The sequence below is a fragment of the Xenia sp. Carnegie-2017 genome, unplaced genomic scaffold (assembly GCF_021976095.1).
Source record: "Xenia sp. Carnegie-2017 unplaced genomic scaffold, XeniaSp_v1 HiC_scaffold_2, whole genome shotgun sequence".
Lineage (NCBI taxonomy): Eukaryota > Metazoa > Cnidaria > Anthozoa > Malacalcyonacea > Xeniidae > Xenia > Xenia sp. Carnegie-2017.
Genome location: NW_025813482.1, coordinates 9,475,052 through 9,496,513, shown reverse-complemented (window position 1 = coordinate 9,496,513; position 21,462 = coordinate 9,475,052). Strand labels below are relative to the sequence as shown.

Here is a 21,462-nt window from a genome sequence, read left to right as displayed (position 1 = left end):
GAGTATCTAAATACTGGAGTTTGAACTTCGGAGAAATAATTCCTACTTTTGCTGTTCTTAAATCAATATTTTTTCCATTGTCACTCTTTGATCGACGAAATGCATCCTGTGCTACCTGTTTTTCTTGGTATAGCTGTTGAGGAACAGGTTTGGTTTGGTAGTAGTTTAAACAGAGAATTATCAATGTTGTTTTGTCACTGGTGTTATTGCCACTTGAGTCTTGCTATAACTGTTACAGATGAAAATGTATACATTTACAATAGTATTGACGAAATTTACCCCTGCTGCTTCTAATTATCAAGAAATCTGCTTTCCTTTATCAATATGATATAAGAAGTCTTAATTTCGCGTAATTTACAAAAAATATAATACACTTTTGTGAGGATTTAAATCAAGTTTATTAATTTATAAACATTGTTTCAAATGATACTTCCCTTTCTTTGTTCCTTTTTGAAGTTTTTATCCGTATAGGACAAGTGAAATCAAGTAATTCCATATAATTCATTGTAGAACATGTTATTTTTACAGTTTAGATGTCAACACTATGCATCTTAGTATTTGTTTAATTAGATTGTTGAACTTCGAGCATATCTCATTACAAATGGGGCCAGCTTGGAACAAAAAGGACCAGATGATTTAAGTCAAAATCTCGAGGAAATATTTTCTGTTTCCAATGAATGCTTTAGGTCTTGTAACGACTCAGGTAAAATATTGAATGTTGACCTTATTTCATATGAACTTACAGTACAGTCCTAAAGTTTTAGATCACTTATTAAAATGATCATATTTAATCAAGTAGAAATGTTATGTTTTAGAACTTTTCATACTTTTACACGTTTGAGGTGTAACATTCAACAATTATGCAATCATGAAACAACAATGTTTTGATATTGGCAGTAACTCCTACATTTCTTTGTGTTGATATTACCACCACAAGCAGTCATTACAACTGCCAAGCTACAAATTATTAATGCAGCCAGGCTATGTGCTTATCACATTTTTCAAGGATGGAAGCTTTGATGTCTGTAAGCTCTGGCAATACTTACTTTCTAACTTTTCTTTTGTTAACTGTCAAGAAAGCTTGATGGTAAATGAAACATTCTAGATCCTTGCACTCCTATATATAACAAATATATATTTTAAAGGGTAAGCTTGAAAAATTGATGCGCGTTAAGTATGCACGTATAGACATTCTATATTCACTGAAAAAATATAATTTTTACTCTCATCAAAATATGATAAAATGTTGATGAGCAACATATTATCCAACATGAACGAAAACTTTTGTACAGTTGTGTATTCTATCTAAGTACGTTCACTATTTACTACACATAAAGGTTTTTTAACTTAATTATTGTAACAACATAACAACATGCATTATGGGACACCTCACTGGGGATTTTGGTGATTATTTGTTGCTGTACGTAGTACCTTATCACTTTCTTTACGTTTTTATTCTGATAAGTGTGCGCCATTTACACTAATCTCAACTGCATTTAGTAAATTGTTTGATGTATTACCTGTGGTTTATTGTATGGCAAGCGTCACTTCCAGCAAAATGGCAGCTTTGATTGGCTCAGAAACAATTTTGCCGGTCCATTATTTTCCCGTAAACGACTACGGTCCAAAACGCGTAATTTTGCGGTCAAATGTAAACAAACTTCGTAAAGCAAACAGCAAAACGAAAAAAAACGAAACAAAAACAATCTGATTTGAAGGAAAAATACTTGGAAAACAGTGTAACTATCCAGACGATACAATTTGAAACGATTTATTTTGCTGACAAAAACTAGAAAATTGAATGGTAACCTGTACAAAACAGCAAAAACGAGAAAGAAAGCAAGCTTCGTTTCAGGTCAAATAATGCCGTATAATAAACCTTTTAATTACCTCGCTTTCTCGGTCTTTACTGAGAAACATCGGACCTCTGTCTTTTTGTACAAACTTCGCCCTACGGATCGGTCTGTACAAAAAGTCCTCGGTCCGTTATTTCTCCGTAAAGACCTCAAGCTTGGTTATTTGTGGAAATTTTTACGACCTTTAGCTTAGGCTAGGAGGGATGAGATCCTCACCGCTGATTATCAATGAATGTAATATTGAGCAGTCAAAAAACATGGTTCAATATTGTTTTAGAGATCAGTGGATTCCTAAACAGTTTACTCTCGTTAATATTTTCCCTCAACGAGTCACGTGACAATGTCGTTTGTTCTTTTGTTGAATTTTTGATGAAAATGGACAGTCATGTAATTTTAAGACATAAAATGTAGGTATACAGTATATTAATTTATGTCTAGTACCATGTATTTTTACATATCAGACTTTATGGCATTTGGCAAGTCACTTGTTAAATTCAGACTACATTACTTCGTTGATGTATTGTATTCATCTTCCTCTAGACTGAATACTCTGTTTTGTGGCTTACATAATTTGGATCCTATTCGTTACAATGTTTACTGTAGTCAGTTAGAGCTCGCATCAAAAACAGGATTTCTTGAAATGGTGACGATAGACATTGATCAAGTAAGAAAGTTACGTCGTTTTTTTTGTGAACGAGTCACCGACTCACTGTCGGTGAACGACGTTAATGCTAGAAGTTTGTCAGTGTTTTGTTTTTGTTTTGCGAAACTAAGATAAAATAATTTTGTAGGTAAAAACCTGGTTGACTGGTTGGGATAATATTGAAAAGTCACGAAATATCTATCGGCTTCTTCACAACGCTCTCGTTAACAATGGACAAAAGTACGATGTATTCTTTGCAACTTAATGTGTTTATATGGTTAGAATTATAATAATGTAGGAGGTTTTCACTGAAGTCCGAGAACACTTCATTTATAAAAGTTGTCGAGTTGTTTACGCACCTTTACAATTCAGTTCAAACAATGCGTATTCTTTACATTTTATAATGACACGATAAAAAAACCCTGAACTAGTTAAAACAAAAACTAGACCTTAGGATTTTTCATATTTACTATTTCGTTATCTACATTTGAATTTACTTCACAGTTTGATCTTCTCTCTTCTCTCTCTGATTTACACGCGATGTATGTAAAACTGTATTTTCTTTATCACGCATTGTCGTAAAAACAACAATTACAAAATTTTATGGCGTGCGTAAGTAGGATAAAAGTAATCAATTAAAAAATTACTGCTATAAACAAGTGTGTCCTGTAACTATTAAACATTCAAAACTAAAACAAGACTGCGCTAAAGAATTAAATGATATTATATACTAGTAAAAATGTTAAATAACACATAGCTATCTAAAGTTGTGATTTCATAGGGTTAGGGTTAGGGTTAGGGTTAGGTAATTTATTGAATTGAAACACCTTTCATTTGAAATGGCATATTTAATGAAACTGCTAATTTTGTCTGAGGTCTGTTTACGGAATGCTGTGTAAAAAAGTGTAGTTATATTAGCCAAAAGGAAAAAAAAATACCGACGGGAAATAAAACAAAAACTGCTGAAAGAACTGCTACCTATTATGAACATCTGTTTATAAAATGCTCAATGAGCTACATGATTACGGCTTTAAAGTATATGGCTTTCTTTCACATAGAAGAATCTTTGGCTGAAAGCCTAGAAAGAAAAAGAAAAAATATAAGAAGCAACTTTAAGTAACTTTTTTAAAAAATTTGATTGCATTTATTGATTATCAACTGGTTAAACATGAAAAAATGTTTGCACAACACAAGTAAAGTAGCGGGATGTTCACGTTACTCGTTTGTACTTACAGAAAAGTTCGTTCTTAGTCTTAGACAGGGTAAAAATTATAAATATATAAAACCACTACAAGGTATTTTACTATGAAATTATTTTAGAGAAAAATCATTGGAAGTTATGATTGAGTTATTGAGGACATTTCCAGAAGACAACGCTTCTGAAGCAAAGCAAGATGCAAGTGATTGTATTGTGTCGTTCATTGATAAACCTAACATTTGGCTTTTTGATCATCTCCTTGAACTTGGACCAATCAAAAGTTTAAAAGGAGAGCTTATTTATAAGGTTAGATATCACTTGTGTTGAGTCAGACATGTGGATCTTACATGCACACCGCAACCAGATCAATAAATTAAGCAAAAAATCTTTGAATTCTTCTGATTATTTTATAACGTCGCAGTTCTTAACGTTTTAGCTCCTCGAAATATTTATAAGTGGTAATATACATGACTACATGAAGTTTTACGATGAAAATTCAAATTTCCTTTCATCAACTGGTATGTAGAAATGAATCTTCACTTGCATGTAAACAAAACGACTGTTTTTATTGCGAACTTGCATTGATAGCATATTCTTATAATTGTAGTATGACTTGTGTTAAAATCGTAATTGCTCTAACATGAGTGACTAGTACTGTATATGATCTGATAAACGCCCCGGGCTTTCAACAAATTCAGCAATTCTACGAGGGGTTGCAAATAGATATGAGGCGTTTAATAGAAACAAGCCTTTATTTTTGTTACTTTAGGGTAAACTAATGAAAACAAAATCAAGATTAAATGTAGTTTCTGAGCCAATCGACTGCCTACTATTATGATATTATCATGTGGTCGGGGGGGGCATCCATATAAACTCACGCAGTAAGGGGTGACGTTTGTTGGAACATTTAGTTGACTAATAACTAATATCATGCAAAAAACACATTAATTGCTATTTACATACAGTATGTTGTACTGTTGCAGGTCTAAATCATGAAAAGAACATGACGAAAATGAGAATACTGTCCTTTGTTTCTTTGGTGAATAAATGGGAAGAAATTTCTTTCGAAGATTTGTCAAAAGAATTACAAATTAATCTTGCAGATGTGGAAAGTTTTATCATAGATGGTAAGTGCGATCTTCGAATATCGTATTTTTGTTAACTGTACGTCATGATTTTGATGATACTGATGTGTAAGTAGTGAGTTCGCTTTTATGCTCCGTTATCTAAAGCTTCGCAGGCGATTTTTTTTTTGGGAACATTTTCATCCCTTCGACATGCTTTATTATTTTACTCCAACTAAATTTTCTGTTACTATACTATAGTACGTATCTTTGACCAGTATAGAACTTATCATTTCAAAGACAATTACATATTTTATACAACCACCGTTTACAATTGTGTTTCTACCATGCGCGTTTTCATGGAAACACTGAAATTTAAATAAACGACTAAACGCGAAGTATACTGTCACTTTGTCACGTCAACTCCATTTGCCTTTATACGTATTTTTACGTCCCTAGTTTATTATGTGTGTGAAAGCAAATGTTGTATATTCGTGATTCGCTCGTCTTTGGTAATATTTGGATGCATGATTTATGAAGTTTTGTTGGTTATTTAAAGAACTGTACAACTATACAATTATAGGAAATATAATTAACTTCTTTCATTACGCAATGTTCACTCATCTGTTGGGCTTTATATCTATTCTCTATCGAACCTTTATGTGTAACCAATAAAACGCACTATATTTTAGAAATATGTACAAGAAAAAATGTAACCATGTAAAGGCTGAGAAATCATTTTATGGGTCCGTACCCTTAACCAATTAAAATTCTGAAAGTAGAACGAAATGATCTGGTACCTCTAAATACTCAATTTACATTACGTAAAATTTTCATGTCCAAGTTGGACAAAACGAAAGTTTCCTTTATCTTTAAACAAAAAATAATCATCAGTAAAATATTTACATTTTTATAGTACTTATTTTTGTCAATCAACTTTAATTTATTGAAACAATTGTGGTTAACTTTTAGTATTAAAGACTCGACTCGCTCGTGTGAGAATAGATCAATTAAAAGGAACCATTATAACAAGGTAATTAAAAAATATATTTTTACGTGAAAGCTTTAGCTTTTTCCTATCGACTTTATAAATACAAATATATACAAATTCAATTTTATTTTCAGTTCTGCAGCACACCGTACATTTGGGAACAAACAATGGCTGTCTTTACAAGATAAACTTCAAGAATGGCAAGCAAATTTACAAACCGTCCAGAAACAATTAGTTGACATTCAACCTTTGCATAGTACTTAATAGAACTTGGAGAATGTTTACTATTATATATGTTCTTAATTCTTCATGGCGTATTAAATTAATCTTTTTGATTTAACGCTCCAAATAACTATTCATAATTTAAATAACTTAGAAATTCTGTTTAATTTGTTAGAGAATTAATGGCCTAACTACAAATGTTTAGTAGAAACAGTGTTGCCAGGTGGTGAACAAAGTTCATATATTTGTGAACGTTTTTCTCTCTTCATGAACTTTTCATGAACTTTAAAAATTTGCGAACTTTTCAAAGTTTCATGAATTTTTGTATTTTCATCAAATTAGCAAAGAAAGTATAGATAAATAATAGTTCAATGCAATCTTCATAGCTCGACAATTCTTTTAAAACAACGAGATTTTCAAGTCCGATGTTTTCCGGTAATGTCCGAGCTATTACAACGCTTTCCGACAAATTCCATTCTTAAAAGTTAGATATAAGAACTTTTTGCCATTATTGTGAACTTTAAACGTCACCGAACAAGAATATTTTAATGGCATCACTGAATAAATCTTGGTAGTTAACCGATCGCTTTCCTTAAGCCACCATTCAGGCTCCAATCGTCACAGGCATTGTCGTTACTACAAATTCTGGACACCGGCGTCTAATCTCAAATACTCATTGTCTGCATTGTGTCAGTTTTTCTAACCTTTTCTCTTAGATTTTGTTGTTGGTGGGCAGGCCATAAGCGCTAATGTTGTGGTTAGAAACGTATTGAGAGTTTGCTAGGACTTTGCATCCTGCAAGTAGATACTCTACAGTCAGGTTGTGCTCGTGGCTTATTCTTAATTTACCATCCACTATCAAATCGCATTTTCACTCCAACTTCTCCATATAGGCAAAACACTCTGCTATAATGACGTTTTCGTCTTTGATTTTCTGTCATCCACGTAGCTTTTATCCCTTGGTTTAATAATTTGAACAACACATGCACATGCTCCACGCTTAAAGATAAAGTCTCTCATCAATCGCTTGTCTACCAAGCGTTTTGTCTCATGAAGCTTCTCTTTCAACACTTCATGACTTTCTTGGTATTGCTGTAAATCATCCACAAACCAGTTTTGAGAACCCAGTTCTCAAATGCGCATCCGTTGCGTACGCCATTACTCCAGCCAGATAAACTTGGATAAACTGGCCAGAATGCATATGTTAATATTATGGAGAGTTGTTTTTCGAAAATTTGACGAATGTAAATTCACTTATGGACAAAATTTTTGATGCCATCGGACAGGATACCAACGATATGAGGTAAGAAACAGTTTTGTTGTAAGATACGTTCGTCAACTATAACTTTACGGGTTTTAAAGTTTCTTTGCCTTGAATTGGATGCAAGATCCATGTTTAGAACGTCTCTTACATTGAACGGCAATTGCCCTAAGAATTTATTATTTAGGACTAATACAATAAGGTAATAAATATGTTTAGTGTGATTCCATTTCTGTATTTTTTAGTAAAGAGTTTCCTATTTGAATGGTCAATGGATTTGTTTGAAGCGATAAAACGACCTACTGTGCGTGAAGAACGTTCTTCAGATGATTCACCATATTGATCAACCGGCAGAGAGAAATTATTGCAACAAAGGGCTCAAACATTTAATTTTTGCTAAAATCCATAAACTTCATTCAAGAAATTAAAATTTTTATTGTAAATAATCATGTCACAAACAGAACTTAATCTGATAAAAACCAGTTATAGTTACTCTTAATACCATTATTTAAATCTAAATACTTTACACAGGAACTTGTTTACCAAAAGGTGAAACACAGATACACCAAAAAACTTTTTCAAAACATTTGACAATAGGGATAAACTGTGCCAAGCCAACACCAATCTATTTCACAAAAGCATTCAGGAAGCTTTTCTATGTTCACTTCTCACATCAACAGTAAGCATCTATGTCAAATATATAAATAATCTCCTGATTGAATTTAAAAAGGCAGAAATAACAAAGTTAAGTCATGTGGACAATATGACAGTATATGCTTTACAAATTGCTATTCAAGCACTCTATTGATGGACCAACATGCTGCTGCTGATGCTCCAACTCGCTCAAAAAGTCATTCAAGCTTTACTAGTCACAACTGTGATGAATACAAAATATTTTGGCATCAGACGACCTTCATAGTGGCCATGCAGCAGCTTTTCTGATATTTTAAAACACCTGGGTAGACAATTTTGGTGATTCGAATGTCCTGCCAAACTTTCTTTGCAATATATATAAACCAACTGGAGGATAATTTGATTTGTCGCTTGTTTCAGCAACGACCGAGACTTCAAATGTTAGAACAAATATCTTCAAGATTCTCTGCAGCATTCTTATATGATAAAACTATACATTATTATACGATCTGGCTGGAAATATGGCCACCGTTTATAATACCCGGGCTGCAGAACTCAAAACAGGAGAAACGAACATCAAAGGTTCCGACATCGAGTGGCGCTCTGTTACATTCCTTATTCTGTGCCATTATACTACATTATTGAAATTGTAAGTGCATGCAGCATATCAACCAGTTGAGAAATCAGTAGCTAAAAGGTTCTTCTTTTGTATCATTTTCACGGAAAACTGGTCAATGTTTTCATCAAAATCGTTGGACTCGAAGGTATCCTTTTCGATTCACAAACATGTTTACGAACAAGGCAGTGACAAAGGTTCGTTCATATATTCAACTTTTCGTTTCTATAGTTCGTCAATCGTTGTTTTCGTTATCATATTATCGATTTTTCAGATTATGTCTTGCTAGACATTACACAGTGATGTGCATGAGAATTTATTAATTGCATCGGGAAAACAACAAGCGGTACATAGAACTCAAAAGATGAAAGCGAAATATTTCCCGAATAATTCCTCGCAAGACATTTGACAAAAACTAGCCGAAAGGCAGTGCACATGCATTAAACATTAGAGGACAGCATCATTCGTTGGCGGACTCTACTTCCAAGCACTGAATGGATTCTTCTGGCTGTTGTGAGTTAATGATTTTATTAAAAATTTTCCATCACTAATCACTTCTTGCTTTGGTACGGAGACACAAGCACCATATACTGTTGCATTCCCTTAAAGTTATGTCTTGGCATAAAAATGTATTCTTGCCATACTTCTCAGTCTTTGCATAGGATTGTGTATTTTCGCAAAACTTGCAAAGTGTTATACATAACCACCACCGAATGCTTGGTCATGTCGAAGATACATCCAATGTCTTGATGTTTTACCAAGTAATTTCTGGAAAGCAAGTCTTTTATGGTACTGGGTGACGAATCCTTTCGTTCTCTGCCGGAGTATCCCACAATTGAACCAAAGAACGAGAACGACAACGTCATACGGAAATAAAGATTGCACTCCAAAATGAAAAGATTGAAACATAAACAGGAAGAAACAATTGGTTTCTCTTTGTGAGCAACGAAACGTAAGTAAAAACGTTTTATGTCCTCAACTTGAGTACCGCACAATTGAAACAGAGGAAGAAAAGGGTGACGACGTTTCTTAAATTGTATGTTTGTGCTAAATTTATAACACAAACAACTGCAATGCGTCAATCACTTTGTCAAATTCAAAAAAAACAGGAAGTAACATTGAACCTTGGACTGAAAGTGTACAACCATGTGCAACAAAAACATTGCTACGTGCTCACTGATCTGATGTATGTGGGGCGTAATTTTCTAACATGCCAATCATGAAGGCTTTAGTAAGTATATGTATTATACACCATTATCCACCATTTGTTATATGGCAAACATTATCTGCTTTTTGTACAAACCTCGCCCTACGGGACTCGGTCTGCACTAAAAATACTTCGGTCCGATATTTCTCCGTAAAGACATCGAGCTCGGTTATTAAGGCTTATCACCATACGAGCACTGAAATTTATGCCCAGCAAAACGGTGAAATAATAATCACATGCCTAAAGTTTCCGAGCACCTTTTCAATCCTTCTCAACAATTCGTGCGTAAAAATCGTACGCACTCACCAATCATGCAGTAATCTGTTAATATCATAAAATTATTTTGTGCGGTAGACGTAGATGGTTCTGTTGTTGTTCAGAAATAGCCAATCGTTAAAAGACTACGTAAAATCAAATTTTTAGAGCGAGGAAAGTCTTTTTTGAATCATTATTTCTTAGCAATAGCCATATTTTACGTAACTTTTTACAGCCACTTAACTTAAATAAACAACATCCAATTTTGATCTTTTGCAAAATGTGAACATTGCCCGTTTTTTAAGACCAATCGTTTTAAGGACAGTTTTAGCTATTAATAATAATATTATTATAAAATCTTAACACTTCATGTGTTTAATAACCCTATTATGAACTGTTTATGTAATTCACACGTAATTCATGTATAAATTTTAATAAACTATTGTCCTTCTCAAAATAAACTATTGTACTTCTCAAAATAAACTATAACATCCATGATTCAATGATACTGCAAAGTGTCAAACAACTTTTGTCTTTTTAGTTGATATCTTTTACAACATAGCTCTTTCATTAATATTGTTTAATGCATCTTTAATGAAAGCACTTCTGGACTTCATTAATTGCTTTCCTTATGTTCTAAAAATTCTGTGACCATATAGAATCTCAAATACATATTCATCAAATTTTGCAATAGGAAATAATATTTCACATTTGATTACTGATTATTGAGACACATTAGCACCACAAGACACATGACATGGCATAATACTTTAATTATCCATTTAAATTGAAATCGTATTAATTTATTACAAAACCAATGCAACAAATTTTACAGTAAACACCAGATAAACCAACAGGATTATACTCATATAAATGTCCACTCAATGATTGATGATTCCTCAAGTATGGAATGTAAGTGCAACAATTCATTCCATCACTACACCTCAGCCAACCTCAGAATGTTTGATCTAATATGTGACACTATTGGAGAGGCCAGATGTCAACATATCATCATATTTCTGGCAATCCATTTTATACAACATGTTATCAGTGGACAATTTCGCAAGTTTTAATTGAATTCACTCAAATATATGCTCAAAATAATCGCTGTATGTCACTTTTTCATATAAACTTTGATTGGATAAATTTGAAACAATACTTTGGCAAGAACTGCAAAAAACCTCATTTTCTAATACAATCTATACATCTTTTACTGTATACAATACAATCTATAAATCTTTTAACTGCAAAAAACCTCATTTTCATAATACAATCTATATCTGCCATATTGGATGCTCATGATGGCCCAGGCTATTATGTATGCATCAGCAATCTTTGAGTATTATATCTATGTTCCAAACCATCGATTTTCACAGAAGATATAAGAGTCTGGTGAGCAACTAACTTCCCCCTACTTCACTCTTTGCACAAAATTGTACACTATGCAAATTGATTGGGTTTTAGCATTTGTCTTGTTGACATTAAAATGATCATTTTAAATACTCCGTGGACTAAAAAAATTCCATTGCAGCATGCTGCTCATAGTTCATAGTGATGACTTCAAACAGCTAATTGTTTTTGTGACTGATTTAATTTTTTAAGCTTTGTAATACCTTAAAACTATACTTACAATTAACTACAATAAAATAATGCTTAATTACATCTTACAACAACTGTGAGAGGCTTCATATTCACCTTATAATTATTCAAAGTATTTTTACTTTACTGGTGGCTTGATAAGAAATATTTTTGCAAAATCTTGACACCCCTGGAGAAATGACTTTGCTGTATTTTTATGTTGCACTAGGTGAGTGTGTTTTTAGATTAAATGACTTGTCTAATACCTGCAATTTTGTGTTCCATATTTTCTGCACAATAGCTCAACTAGTTTAGTGTCTTAAAATCAGGTTTTTACTTTCATCTCTTATTTTGCATAATTTTTACTAACAAGAATTCAAAAGTGGGCCAATTATGGGCCTATAGGCTATAGCCTGGTAAGCAGCTCAGCTTTTGGCAAATAACAATTACTCGTTTTCCCAATTGCAGTCGTTTTTTGGACATGAGATAAAAATATTGTTCATTGTTGTGAAAAAGCTTGCAATGGAAGAAACTTTATATCTTGGTCTCAGCTGGTCTTAAGTTGGAAAATTGGCAGCTTCCTCCTTTCAACATTAGTTACTGTTCGTCTATTACTAATTTCAGTACAATTCAAGAACATTCAAACTTAAAACACGTATTTCGTATGATAACATTGACTACACGTAGTATGGACATGGTTATAGAAGAGCAAATATTTTTCTATAATGGCAACATTGCTAGCATGCACTACTATATATTTTCATTAAATGTTTTGACAGTGTGTTTGAATGGAAATGTTAAAAAACTAACCTTAAACAACCACCGAAAGATGATCCACATTCAAATGATAACCAAAGGAAATGATGTTAAATGTTAAAATGTCGGTTTTTGACTTGATCACATTGATGCAGCATAGTACTGCTTTCCATCGCTCACAGTGCTATTAATTATTGACACTGAATTGTGTTATAAGTTGTGTGGACGATGAGGGTCAAACCAGATTCTAATTTCAATAACTTTGAGTTTAAGTTTGTAAAAACGGTAAAATGATCCCCATGATGGAAAACCTTGGAAGGAAAGTAATATTCATAGAAATTTTAGTTTACCACTCCAATGAACCAAAAAATTGAATATATCTTCTCATAAAAAATATGAGCGCTACACCGTGATTAATTGCCGCGACTTTCCCCCTTCATGATCATCTGGATAGAATGACAACTTTGGGTGAGTATACTGCATAGCTGTTGAAGTGTATGATGCAATGTTGCAGCAGGGTGAAGTGTATGATGCAATGTTAGAGCAATGTGTATAATCATTGAATAATCAAAACTTTAGGCAAAATTACGTCTTTATGATCATCCAATGAGCATCTATCTAGAGTTGGATACTAGTTACAAAGATGTTGCAAACGACTTTGGCGGCAGAATTGTATACATAACAGTATATGTTTATGCACTTTTACAACATGACAAGTTTCGTTGTTAAATTGACTACTAATGACTGACGATGCATTTTTTCATCAACTCCTTGAAGCCAAGACCCATATCGTATTACAGAGATTATGCAGCCTAATACACGTTTTGGAATTAAATCATAAATATAAACAGTTTTATGTTTGAAAAAGGAGAGCTTATTACGCTGAAATTAATGCATATTTAATTTAAATAATTGAAAAATACAATTTGCTCTGCCATTTAGCTTTGGCTTGCCATAAATGCAACTTCACGATGTCAAACCATTCTACAAATCGCACTTTTACTGAAATTTAGAAGATCAATTTGTCATAAGTATTGACATTAATGGTCCATTAAAACAACACATAATGTCAGATGTCCTAGCGTATGAAAACTGAACAGTTTGGAAAACGTATAAATTCATCAGCACCCAAGGTTTTTAAAAAACTTTTGTGTATTAGGTTTAAAATGGGCTATCATCACTTTAAATGCCTTTAACCCTGAGTATCCCAATTGCCAATGGCGTTATCAAGATTTTATTTTGGGAAGGCTAAACACCCCATTACTCTCAAACACATACTGTTTTCTTTGCTTGACACGAATGAGAAATATTGGGAGAAGCAGCCTCCCCTTTGCTGTCGCATCAATTAATTAGTTGTGTCAAGCTGTGTCAAGCTATTTCCAATTTGCTTCTCGGTAGCACAATTCTTATCTTAAAAATGTCTATTATTAGCAACAATTTCACTCTTAGGTGAATCATTGCACCTAATGATGAATTTAACGACGTTTTCCTCGCTGTTCAGCTTTTATACAACCTGTAAAATGTTTTCGAATTATCTCACACTGTCTTGTTGTTAAATCATCACTCATTTGTTAGGAAGTCGGACGGCCCACGCAGGAAGAGAAATTGATTAAGCATTTCTGAACAACATTTTGGATTTTGGCTTCATTCCATTGGCTGACGTTTATTCCACTTTCTCAAATTTTCTGTCCAGAATCACAATTTTTGTTATCAGTGATATTTGAAAGATATGAAATGAGGTTTCACAGAACTACAAGAAAATAATTCTATCTAAAATTTATACCAAGGTAAACACTTGCTCCATTTTCCATGAGTAAAGAGACATATTTTAATTGCACGTAATCTGACCACATGTAGATGGAAGTTTGTTTATTTATGCTGTTAGATAAACTAGAAAGCAAATATTAACACTTTCTAGAATGCGACATTAATATGATATGAAATTTATATTCTTAGCGACCGGAAGTAAAAATTCTTCGGTTTTTTTCGTAACGATTTAATGAAAACGTTTTGAAGATAGATTTCTAAATGTTTTGTACTTATACGTTATTTATGTATTTATCATAAGAAATACATTACAAGCCCCACCCCCGTCTAAAGTAAGCATCATGCAGACTCTACATCTGCAAATTGCATTAAGGCAAACAGCAGTATTTTATGTCACATATGTGTTGAAGTAAGGATTGCCACTGGATTGACATATTAAAGTAAGACTGTAGCCACTTAGACCTGCAATTATGTATGAAAGAAATATATTCTTGAAAATTGGGACTTCCTCTTTCAGTTCACTGTTCACAATGCTGGTTAATGTATTAAACGAAACAAACTAAATATTTCATGCGAGTGTCAGTTGTGTCAGTAAGTTTGCAAATTAAAGTCAGATTGTCAGCATGCTTGAAGTCTACGCTTTAGCTAGATCATTTCATATAAGATTTTCTTGGAAGTGAAAAATGTATTTTCTCATGTAGATGTCAATTGACGTCGTTTTATGAGATCAACGCATCGTTTATTTTCCGCGTGCGTCATTAATAACTATCTGACTTTTATCTTTGATCTCCGTGTAATTCATCTTTATCCTTTTTTTTTTTTGTAAAATTTTAATTGTTTTACGAGCCGTTTACGCAAATATGATTCTAAAAAACTCTTAATGCAAGTAAAATAAAAAAATCTCATATTGCAAGTGAAATAAATAAATAGAGAAGAAAACAAATGCTTTAAATACAATCCTCAAACTATGGAAACCTAATGGCAGCATGTCAACCATAAGCTATATTTTTATTGGTACATTCAGGTTTCAACACCATAAACCTTCAGGGTTCGGACAATAATTACGATAGTAAAAAGAGAAATGCAAGTTCAACTGTTTTACACTGACTAATGACATAAAGCTGAAAATTCAAAAAATGTTTAATGTTCTTTGGAGCGGGAGGAAATAGTATGAACTATCAGCATATGAAAACTATTCTTTGCTTCCTGTGTTACCAGATATTTACATCTTATGATCTCTTCCTTCAGCAGGGGAAATTTTTATGTCTTGTGAGCATGGTATGATTTTTGAAAAGTTGCTATTGCATATGACATAATTTCGTAAATCTATTTTATTCCTTGTATGGCCAAATTGACACTCTCACGTGAAATGTGTGTTTGACTATTTATGGTTTAAAACATAAAACATGTCATTAACCATGCATTAGGTAAACGAAGATGAATTGAAGATATTTTTATATTTTTGTTTCGTGAAATGTTAAACAATAAATCAAAATAGAATCTATAAACCAAAGCATATAAACAATGATTAAATTCTCCAACAAACAACGCAAAAATCTTCTGATAAACAATTTATTTATAGGTTTAAGTGTTCTTACCATTACATTGTTCTTCTTTACATTGATAAACATATAAAAATCATCATTGATGGTACACACACCAATGGAAGAACTTCCAGCAATGGAAATATTTTTATTTTACATTGCATGTAATCATTAGGACATATTTAAGTTGTAATTATCAAAACTCAGAGAAGACAAATATTTTGCAAAAACAACAAAGGCACTTTTGTTGGTTACCTAGCTACTTCTACTATCTTTATAATAAGTATCTCTTGTGCTACCGTATAAATGATATTTATGAATGCATAAGTAATTCCATATGTGGACGGTAAAGGATATGCTTTTACTTCGCCCACTCTTTTTCGAAACTTTTGCACTTAAGATGAATGGACTCCCCTTCACGAATGGACCACTCCCTAAACTAATTCTCTCGTTCTAAAGCAAAACATTTAAAGTAAAAAATAATATACTTTGTATAATTAAAAGCTATTTAACTCAATATAATTTATAATGAAATGAAATTTTATGACCAAATTAAAAAACTTCTCGTTTTGTGAAATGAACTGTTAATCAAGGACTGTTCAAAAACATGTCTTAGATCACACAGATGTCTAAAAATTTATCAATTAAATGTTGTTCTAAACATTTTCTATCTCTGGGAAAAAAATTTAGTTTTGTTTTGACTTATTTGAATTTTTGTATTAAGTAACTCTTACTGTTGATATAGCTATACTGTTAATACAGCAATGGAATTATCAAATATTAAAACAAAAGTCGTTATTAAAACATTTAGCATTGCAAGCTTCCTAATAAGGATCCATCGATGCAAACTTTGTTAGTTTAAAGATGTTATCATGAGTTTTTGTAAACAAAAAATCGTTTCAAGGGCAACGTCAGAAACATTTCCCATGACACACACAGACTGTTCTGGTCAAATAAAAATGACAGAGAGCGTGATAGAAATGCGTTGTCTTGGAGTAAAGTTCATTTGTTATCACATAAGAAAAGTCATTCAAACATCGCATGACTACTCATTAACTACATTTGCGTCAAACTGGAGTCCATTGATGCTTATTTGGGGAGTAAAATTTTGGTAAATTTATGATTTGAAAAGTAAAAGGATAGCCATACATGTAGAAAAATTCATTGGAAAAGTGTAGATGACTTAGTTCTTAGGAACATCTTAGTCTTAATTCTTTCATGAAATTGGATAACGTCATTACCTCGCATGATTACTGAGCATTTCTGACACTCGTATTACCGACGTCACACCTTCTTACACAGACATGTATAAATACATGCTGATTGCTGATGGTGTAGACCTCGTGTGATACCATAATTGAAAGAACACCTGTACTTGCTGACTCAGAGATAGAACACAAAAGGTGAGTCGTACTTTATCTATTCTTTCGTTTACACTTTCATCGACAACATCATAATGTTACTTGATTGCATTGTGAAATAATAAATAATTTATAGTCTTCCATTGCGCTAACGGTCTATACCTAACACAAAATTAGTAGACGGGACCGGCTAGTTAAATATAAATAAACAATTTTACATAGATTTTGCGCAGCGGGAAAATATTCTCTTTTGAAGTACAAACTATACGATTTTTATCTTTAAATAACTCAAATGAATAGAGCGCAGATACATATGAAGAACTTTCCAGATTATACCATGACAAAGAAATCAACTTTAGGAGCATATGAGTTATTTGCAGGTTGTGTAATGCGCATTTTATTTATAACTTTATTAACTTACAAGAAAGTCTGTATTTACTATTATGCGTGTTTATTATTGGATTAAAGACAAAGAACCGAATAAATCGCCAAAATATCTATGTATTTATCTTTTATATGAGACGTTTGATTGAAATTTCACATAAATTCAGAACAGCTTTTATGAGGGTTCAATGTTGACATATTTTACATTGTAAAATAAATGAACCTTTTACCAAAGGAAGTTTGAAACGGAAGACCAACATTAATTGAAGTAAAATAATTGTCACTCACAAATATTGTTTATACAATAAATTAAGGCCTTTAAAATTCCAACGGATCACTTTCAAAACACAATCATTTCATGTTGCTCAACTTTAAGCTAAGTACGTGTATTTAACACCTTTCTTGCATGCATTACCACTTAAATTGACCTTGGAACCTAGCTTGTTTGTATTATTTACATTGTTGTACTATTTATGATAAAACATTATAACGAAATAACTTTATACTTTTGAAATACGCTGTATTTATTTAAAATAATAGTGCTTTTAGCAAGAACGTTCAAAGTATTGATTTTGGTAATAATTTTAAAAATATGTATTTGCTAAAAAATGTAAAAAAAAGATAATTTAGAAAATCGGGACAGTTATGAAATGATGTTAATCACATGAAAACAGAAAATCTTGTGATGAGAGCACGCATTGAGCTATTTTGGTCGTTTTCTTTTCGATAAATAACAGAGATCAACTCAAGTTAAATCAGAATTTATCAAATCATCTGAGAGATTGGTCGTTTTTCTTAAATAACAAATGTAAGTACCTCTATAAACAATTTCTTTTACCACAGATACTTTTACTAAAGAAAAGTAATTATTAGGTTGTAGTCGGGCATGTAAAGAAGAAAACATTCCAACTTCTTTTATCGAAAAACATCCACTAAAGTATTCATAATAAACTGCCTAAGTTTCATAATGTATTCGTCATAAAGTGAACACTTTCCTTGATAAAAAGTAAAGTTACTTCAATAATACAATTCATTGTAATTTCACCTGTTCAATACTTCATATTGTTCTCTTGTACATTAATTCGTTCATTAGATGATGAAATGTTTATTATCTTGCATTATTGGAAAAATGCGCTTATTGCTAATGAGGATCAAAGACTATATCATATGTATTTTAAATTTGCTTAATAATGTTGAAGACAAAGCTAAACGTCACTAATGTTTTACGATTGTCAGGTAAATTACTTGATAAATCATGCATACTTTGATGCTGGCGAAGAATTTTAACTTAAATAAATTGGGTTTACAATTAAATACGTTGATACACACTCTCAATTTCTTTGTAAGAATAATGTAAATAATTCTGAAACAGAAATGTATCTACATAATGAGCTGAATAAGTTAACATTTTCTCCACAAACGCCAGATGTCCTTAGTACTATCATTTATCTAGTATTGATTGAAATCTATTTTATCCACAATAAGAAGGCTGATCTGACTGATAAACACTCACTGATATGCAAAATAATTCAAGATCAATTCAAAGCAGATGATTGTTTTACTTCAAAACTGTGTATAATATGAAAAATTATCTTAAGCCATTTATGAAGCTCTAGCCCTGAATATGAAAGGAGAAGCGAAGAAATGCAGACATCCCAGGCAATGTTTTATGTTTTACTAAAACAAAAGTTTACCACGTCAATTTTGAGTGCAATAATGACTATATGTTAGCAGCAATGTCTGGCAAATTACAACAAATTTCTAAGGTCAAGAGGTCGTAATGATAGGAGTGTCAGTTGCGCATTGAATTTGTTTGTTTTTAGAAACCACGCAGCTTCGTTTTTGTTTGACAACTTATTCCTTTTCTGTTTCCTGAAATGAGAATGAAGTTTGAAATGTTTTGCACTATTTTCGCATTTATTAAGAATTTATAAAAACATGGGCAACATTTATGAGTGGCAGCAGTTGAACAAGCTGAAAATAAAATCAGTTGTACTAATCAAAAAGAAAATCAATTGTCAAGGTCAATTGTCAACGTTTTCGTTTTATTTTGAGGCAGTTCAATTCTTCGTGGTTGGAATGTAGAATGATTATTGTACTTTTTAGCTAGATTACAGTTGCAATGAAAAAAACATTAGGTTTGTAATTTCGTGGACAAATAATTTTCATATTCATACGTTGTAAATTTTGGCTACATAGTCGACTAATTAATCTTTTTAAAAAATTTCATCGAATGTTTATAAAGTCTGGAAAATGTCAAACATTGCCAACCATATTACTTTGCCACATTTTCACAAAATTACTTGGAGGAAATATTTTGTATCATTCAGGAAATTTTTCAAAATATTACGGAGAAGATTTTGAATACACGTGAATCGAAACATTAGTCAGGTTACACTGAACATTCTGCAAAGTAAATAATTTTACTTAAGAAATTTACTAACAAAAGCTAACTTAGCATTGCAATAGATGTTAATGAAAAAACCTCTGTGGAAATTTGATTTTTGAAATTTACAGCCAGTAAGGGAAGATTTTATTCAGGCTTGCATGTGAAACTTGTTTTGCATTTTTGACGATTGTTCAACATTGTCAAGGGAAATTCTATACAGGAAACTGATACTTATAATAAATATCAAACCCCAGCAGAGTTCTTTAAAAAAATGCAAGCAAATACAGTTGTATAAAAGATATTTATCATGAAAACGTTTCGTTTTCGCGTTTCCTAAAATTACTATGCAGAGATTTGATATTTATATAATAAGAATCGTTCAACATATGATGCCAATGGCGTTTTATTGTTTGACAATATCAAATTTTATCGAAACCAAAACTATCAGTTTGAAAATTGGTATGACTTAGTGTTCCTTCTGTTTTGTGGCACTATTAGGAAAGGGCGAGTCATGGGAAATGAAGAAAACTTTAGTTTAGTTGTTCTGCCTGGAGAATACATTAGTTGCTAAAATATTTTAAACGCAGGGATGTGCTGTCAATATTGTTATTTTCATCATGCTCAAATATGGCTGACAAATATTTTATGAAAGTTGGCCACTAGCCATTATGTCCATAAGTTCACATACATATTATGATTTCGTAATGAATGCTACACCATTCTCGACGTTGACAACATTTTCATATAATTTCAGTGTGAAAATGGACACAAAGAATATCAAGTTTGGATTAACAATCGTAATACTTCTGCTCGTTTTGCGTGAAATTGATAACAAGTCTTTAAAGATACCTGGTAGTCAACCAATAAAAGTCAGAGAAACAAAAACAATTAAACTTTGTGGAACCATTAAAACATTTAGATATGAAATTTATCGCTGTAAAGGAACATGTACACTATCCAGTGGTTCTTATGGTTGCTGGGAACGAAAAGATGGAAAAGTTCACAGACTTAAGTTTCGAGGTTGTAATGAAAACATGGTATAATTGAAGACATAACATGCACATGTACAACATGTAAGAAGGTATGAATAGTCTGTTTCAAGAAAAGTTGATGGCGAATTTCTTCCTTATCATCAAACAAGTTTTTGTGGAACAGAAGAATGCGTCAGGAATGCCGAAACATTACCTTTCAAAAACATTTCCTTTGTTAATGACTTTTAACCTCGACACCACAATGAAACATTGTTTGAAATTGAAAATTGATTTACAATCCACTCGACCATAGTGAATTGGAAAGAACAAAAGTACACTGATTTAAACTTAATGTAGAAATGAAATGCTTTCATAAACAATGGCCTTATTTTTAAGTCACGCAGCCTTCCGACGAATGACTCTTATTTAACTTATAAAAGAAATCGAGTACAACAAAATGTCTGAACAAAAATAACATGACGTATAGAAATTAACTTATAGTAATTATTTATTGTAGTTAAGTTATGAAATATTTAAGTCAGAATAGTGACGTGTATTTTTTAGAACGTGAGACTAAATATAAAGTTCAAGATCATTCTGATAATTTATAGTCCAATGTTTCCGTTATCCAAAATTTTCCAACAAATAACTTCCTCGTTTTCTTAACTTCCTGTCCAGACTCTACAGCCAAATGTGTCATAAACTGTTGCCTTTTTTAATAAAATTATGCCAATGCTAATGCTCAACATTAATGCAAAGTGCAGAC

At 32.1% G+C, this 21,462-nt stretch overlaps 1 protein-coding gene and 2 long non-coding RNA genes across 3 annotated transcripts; 2 read left to right on the top strand and 1 right to left on the bottom strand.

Annotated features, from left to right (window-relative positions):
* The first annotated feature begins 4 nt into the window (after positions 1–4).
* On the top strand, positions 5–6,101 carry LOC124440743 (eukaryotic translation initiation factor 3 subunit M-like). Its single transcript, XM_046991173.1, has 10 exons — positions 5–147; positions 571–703; positions 2,134–2,263; positions 2,397–2,520; positions 2,648–2,739; positions 3,820–4,003; positions 4,134–4,215; positions 4,681–4,824; positions 5,734–5,794; positions 5,887–6,101. Exons 1-10 carry the CDS (start codon positions 100–102, stop codon positions 6,014–6,016), a joined length of 1,128 nt encoding a protein of 375 aa, XP_046847129.1. The 5' UTR covers positions 5–99; the 3' UTR covers positions 6,017–6,101.
* On the bottom strand, positions 2,750–12,709 carry LOC124440745. Its single transcript, XR_006946741.1, has 2 exons — positions 12,335–12,709; positions 2,750–3,577 (listed from the first exon to the last, which is right to left on the bottom strand). It is a non-coding gene; the product is annotated as an uncharacterized LOC124440745 (long non-coding RNA).
* A 4,014-nt stretch (positions 12,710–16,723) lies between these two features.
* Positions 16,724–21,300, top strand: LOC124440744. The gene is made up of 2 exons (XR_006946739.1): positions 16,724–16,994; positions 20,480–21,300. It is a non-coding gene; the product is annotated as an uncharacterized LOC124440744 (long non-coding RNA).
* The last annotated feature ends 162 nt before the right edge of the window (positions 21,301–21,462 follow it).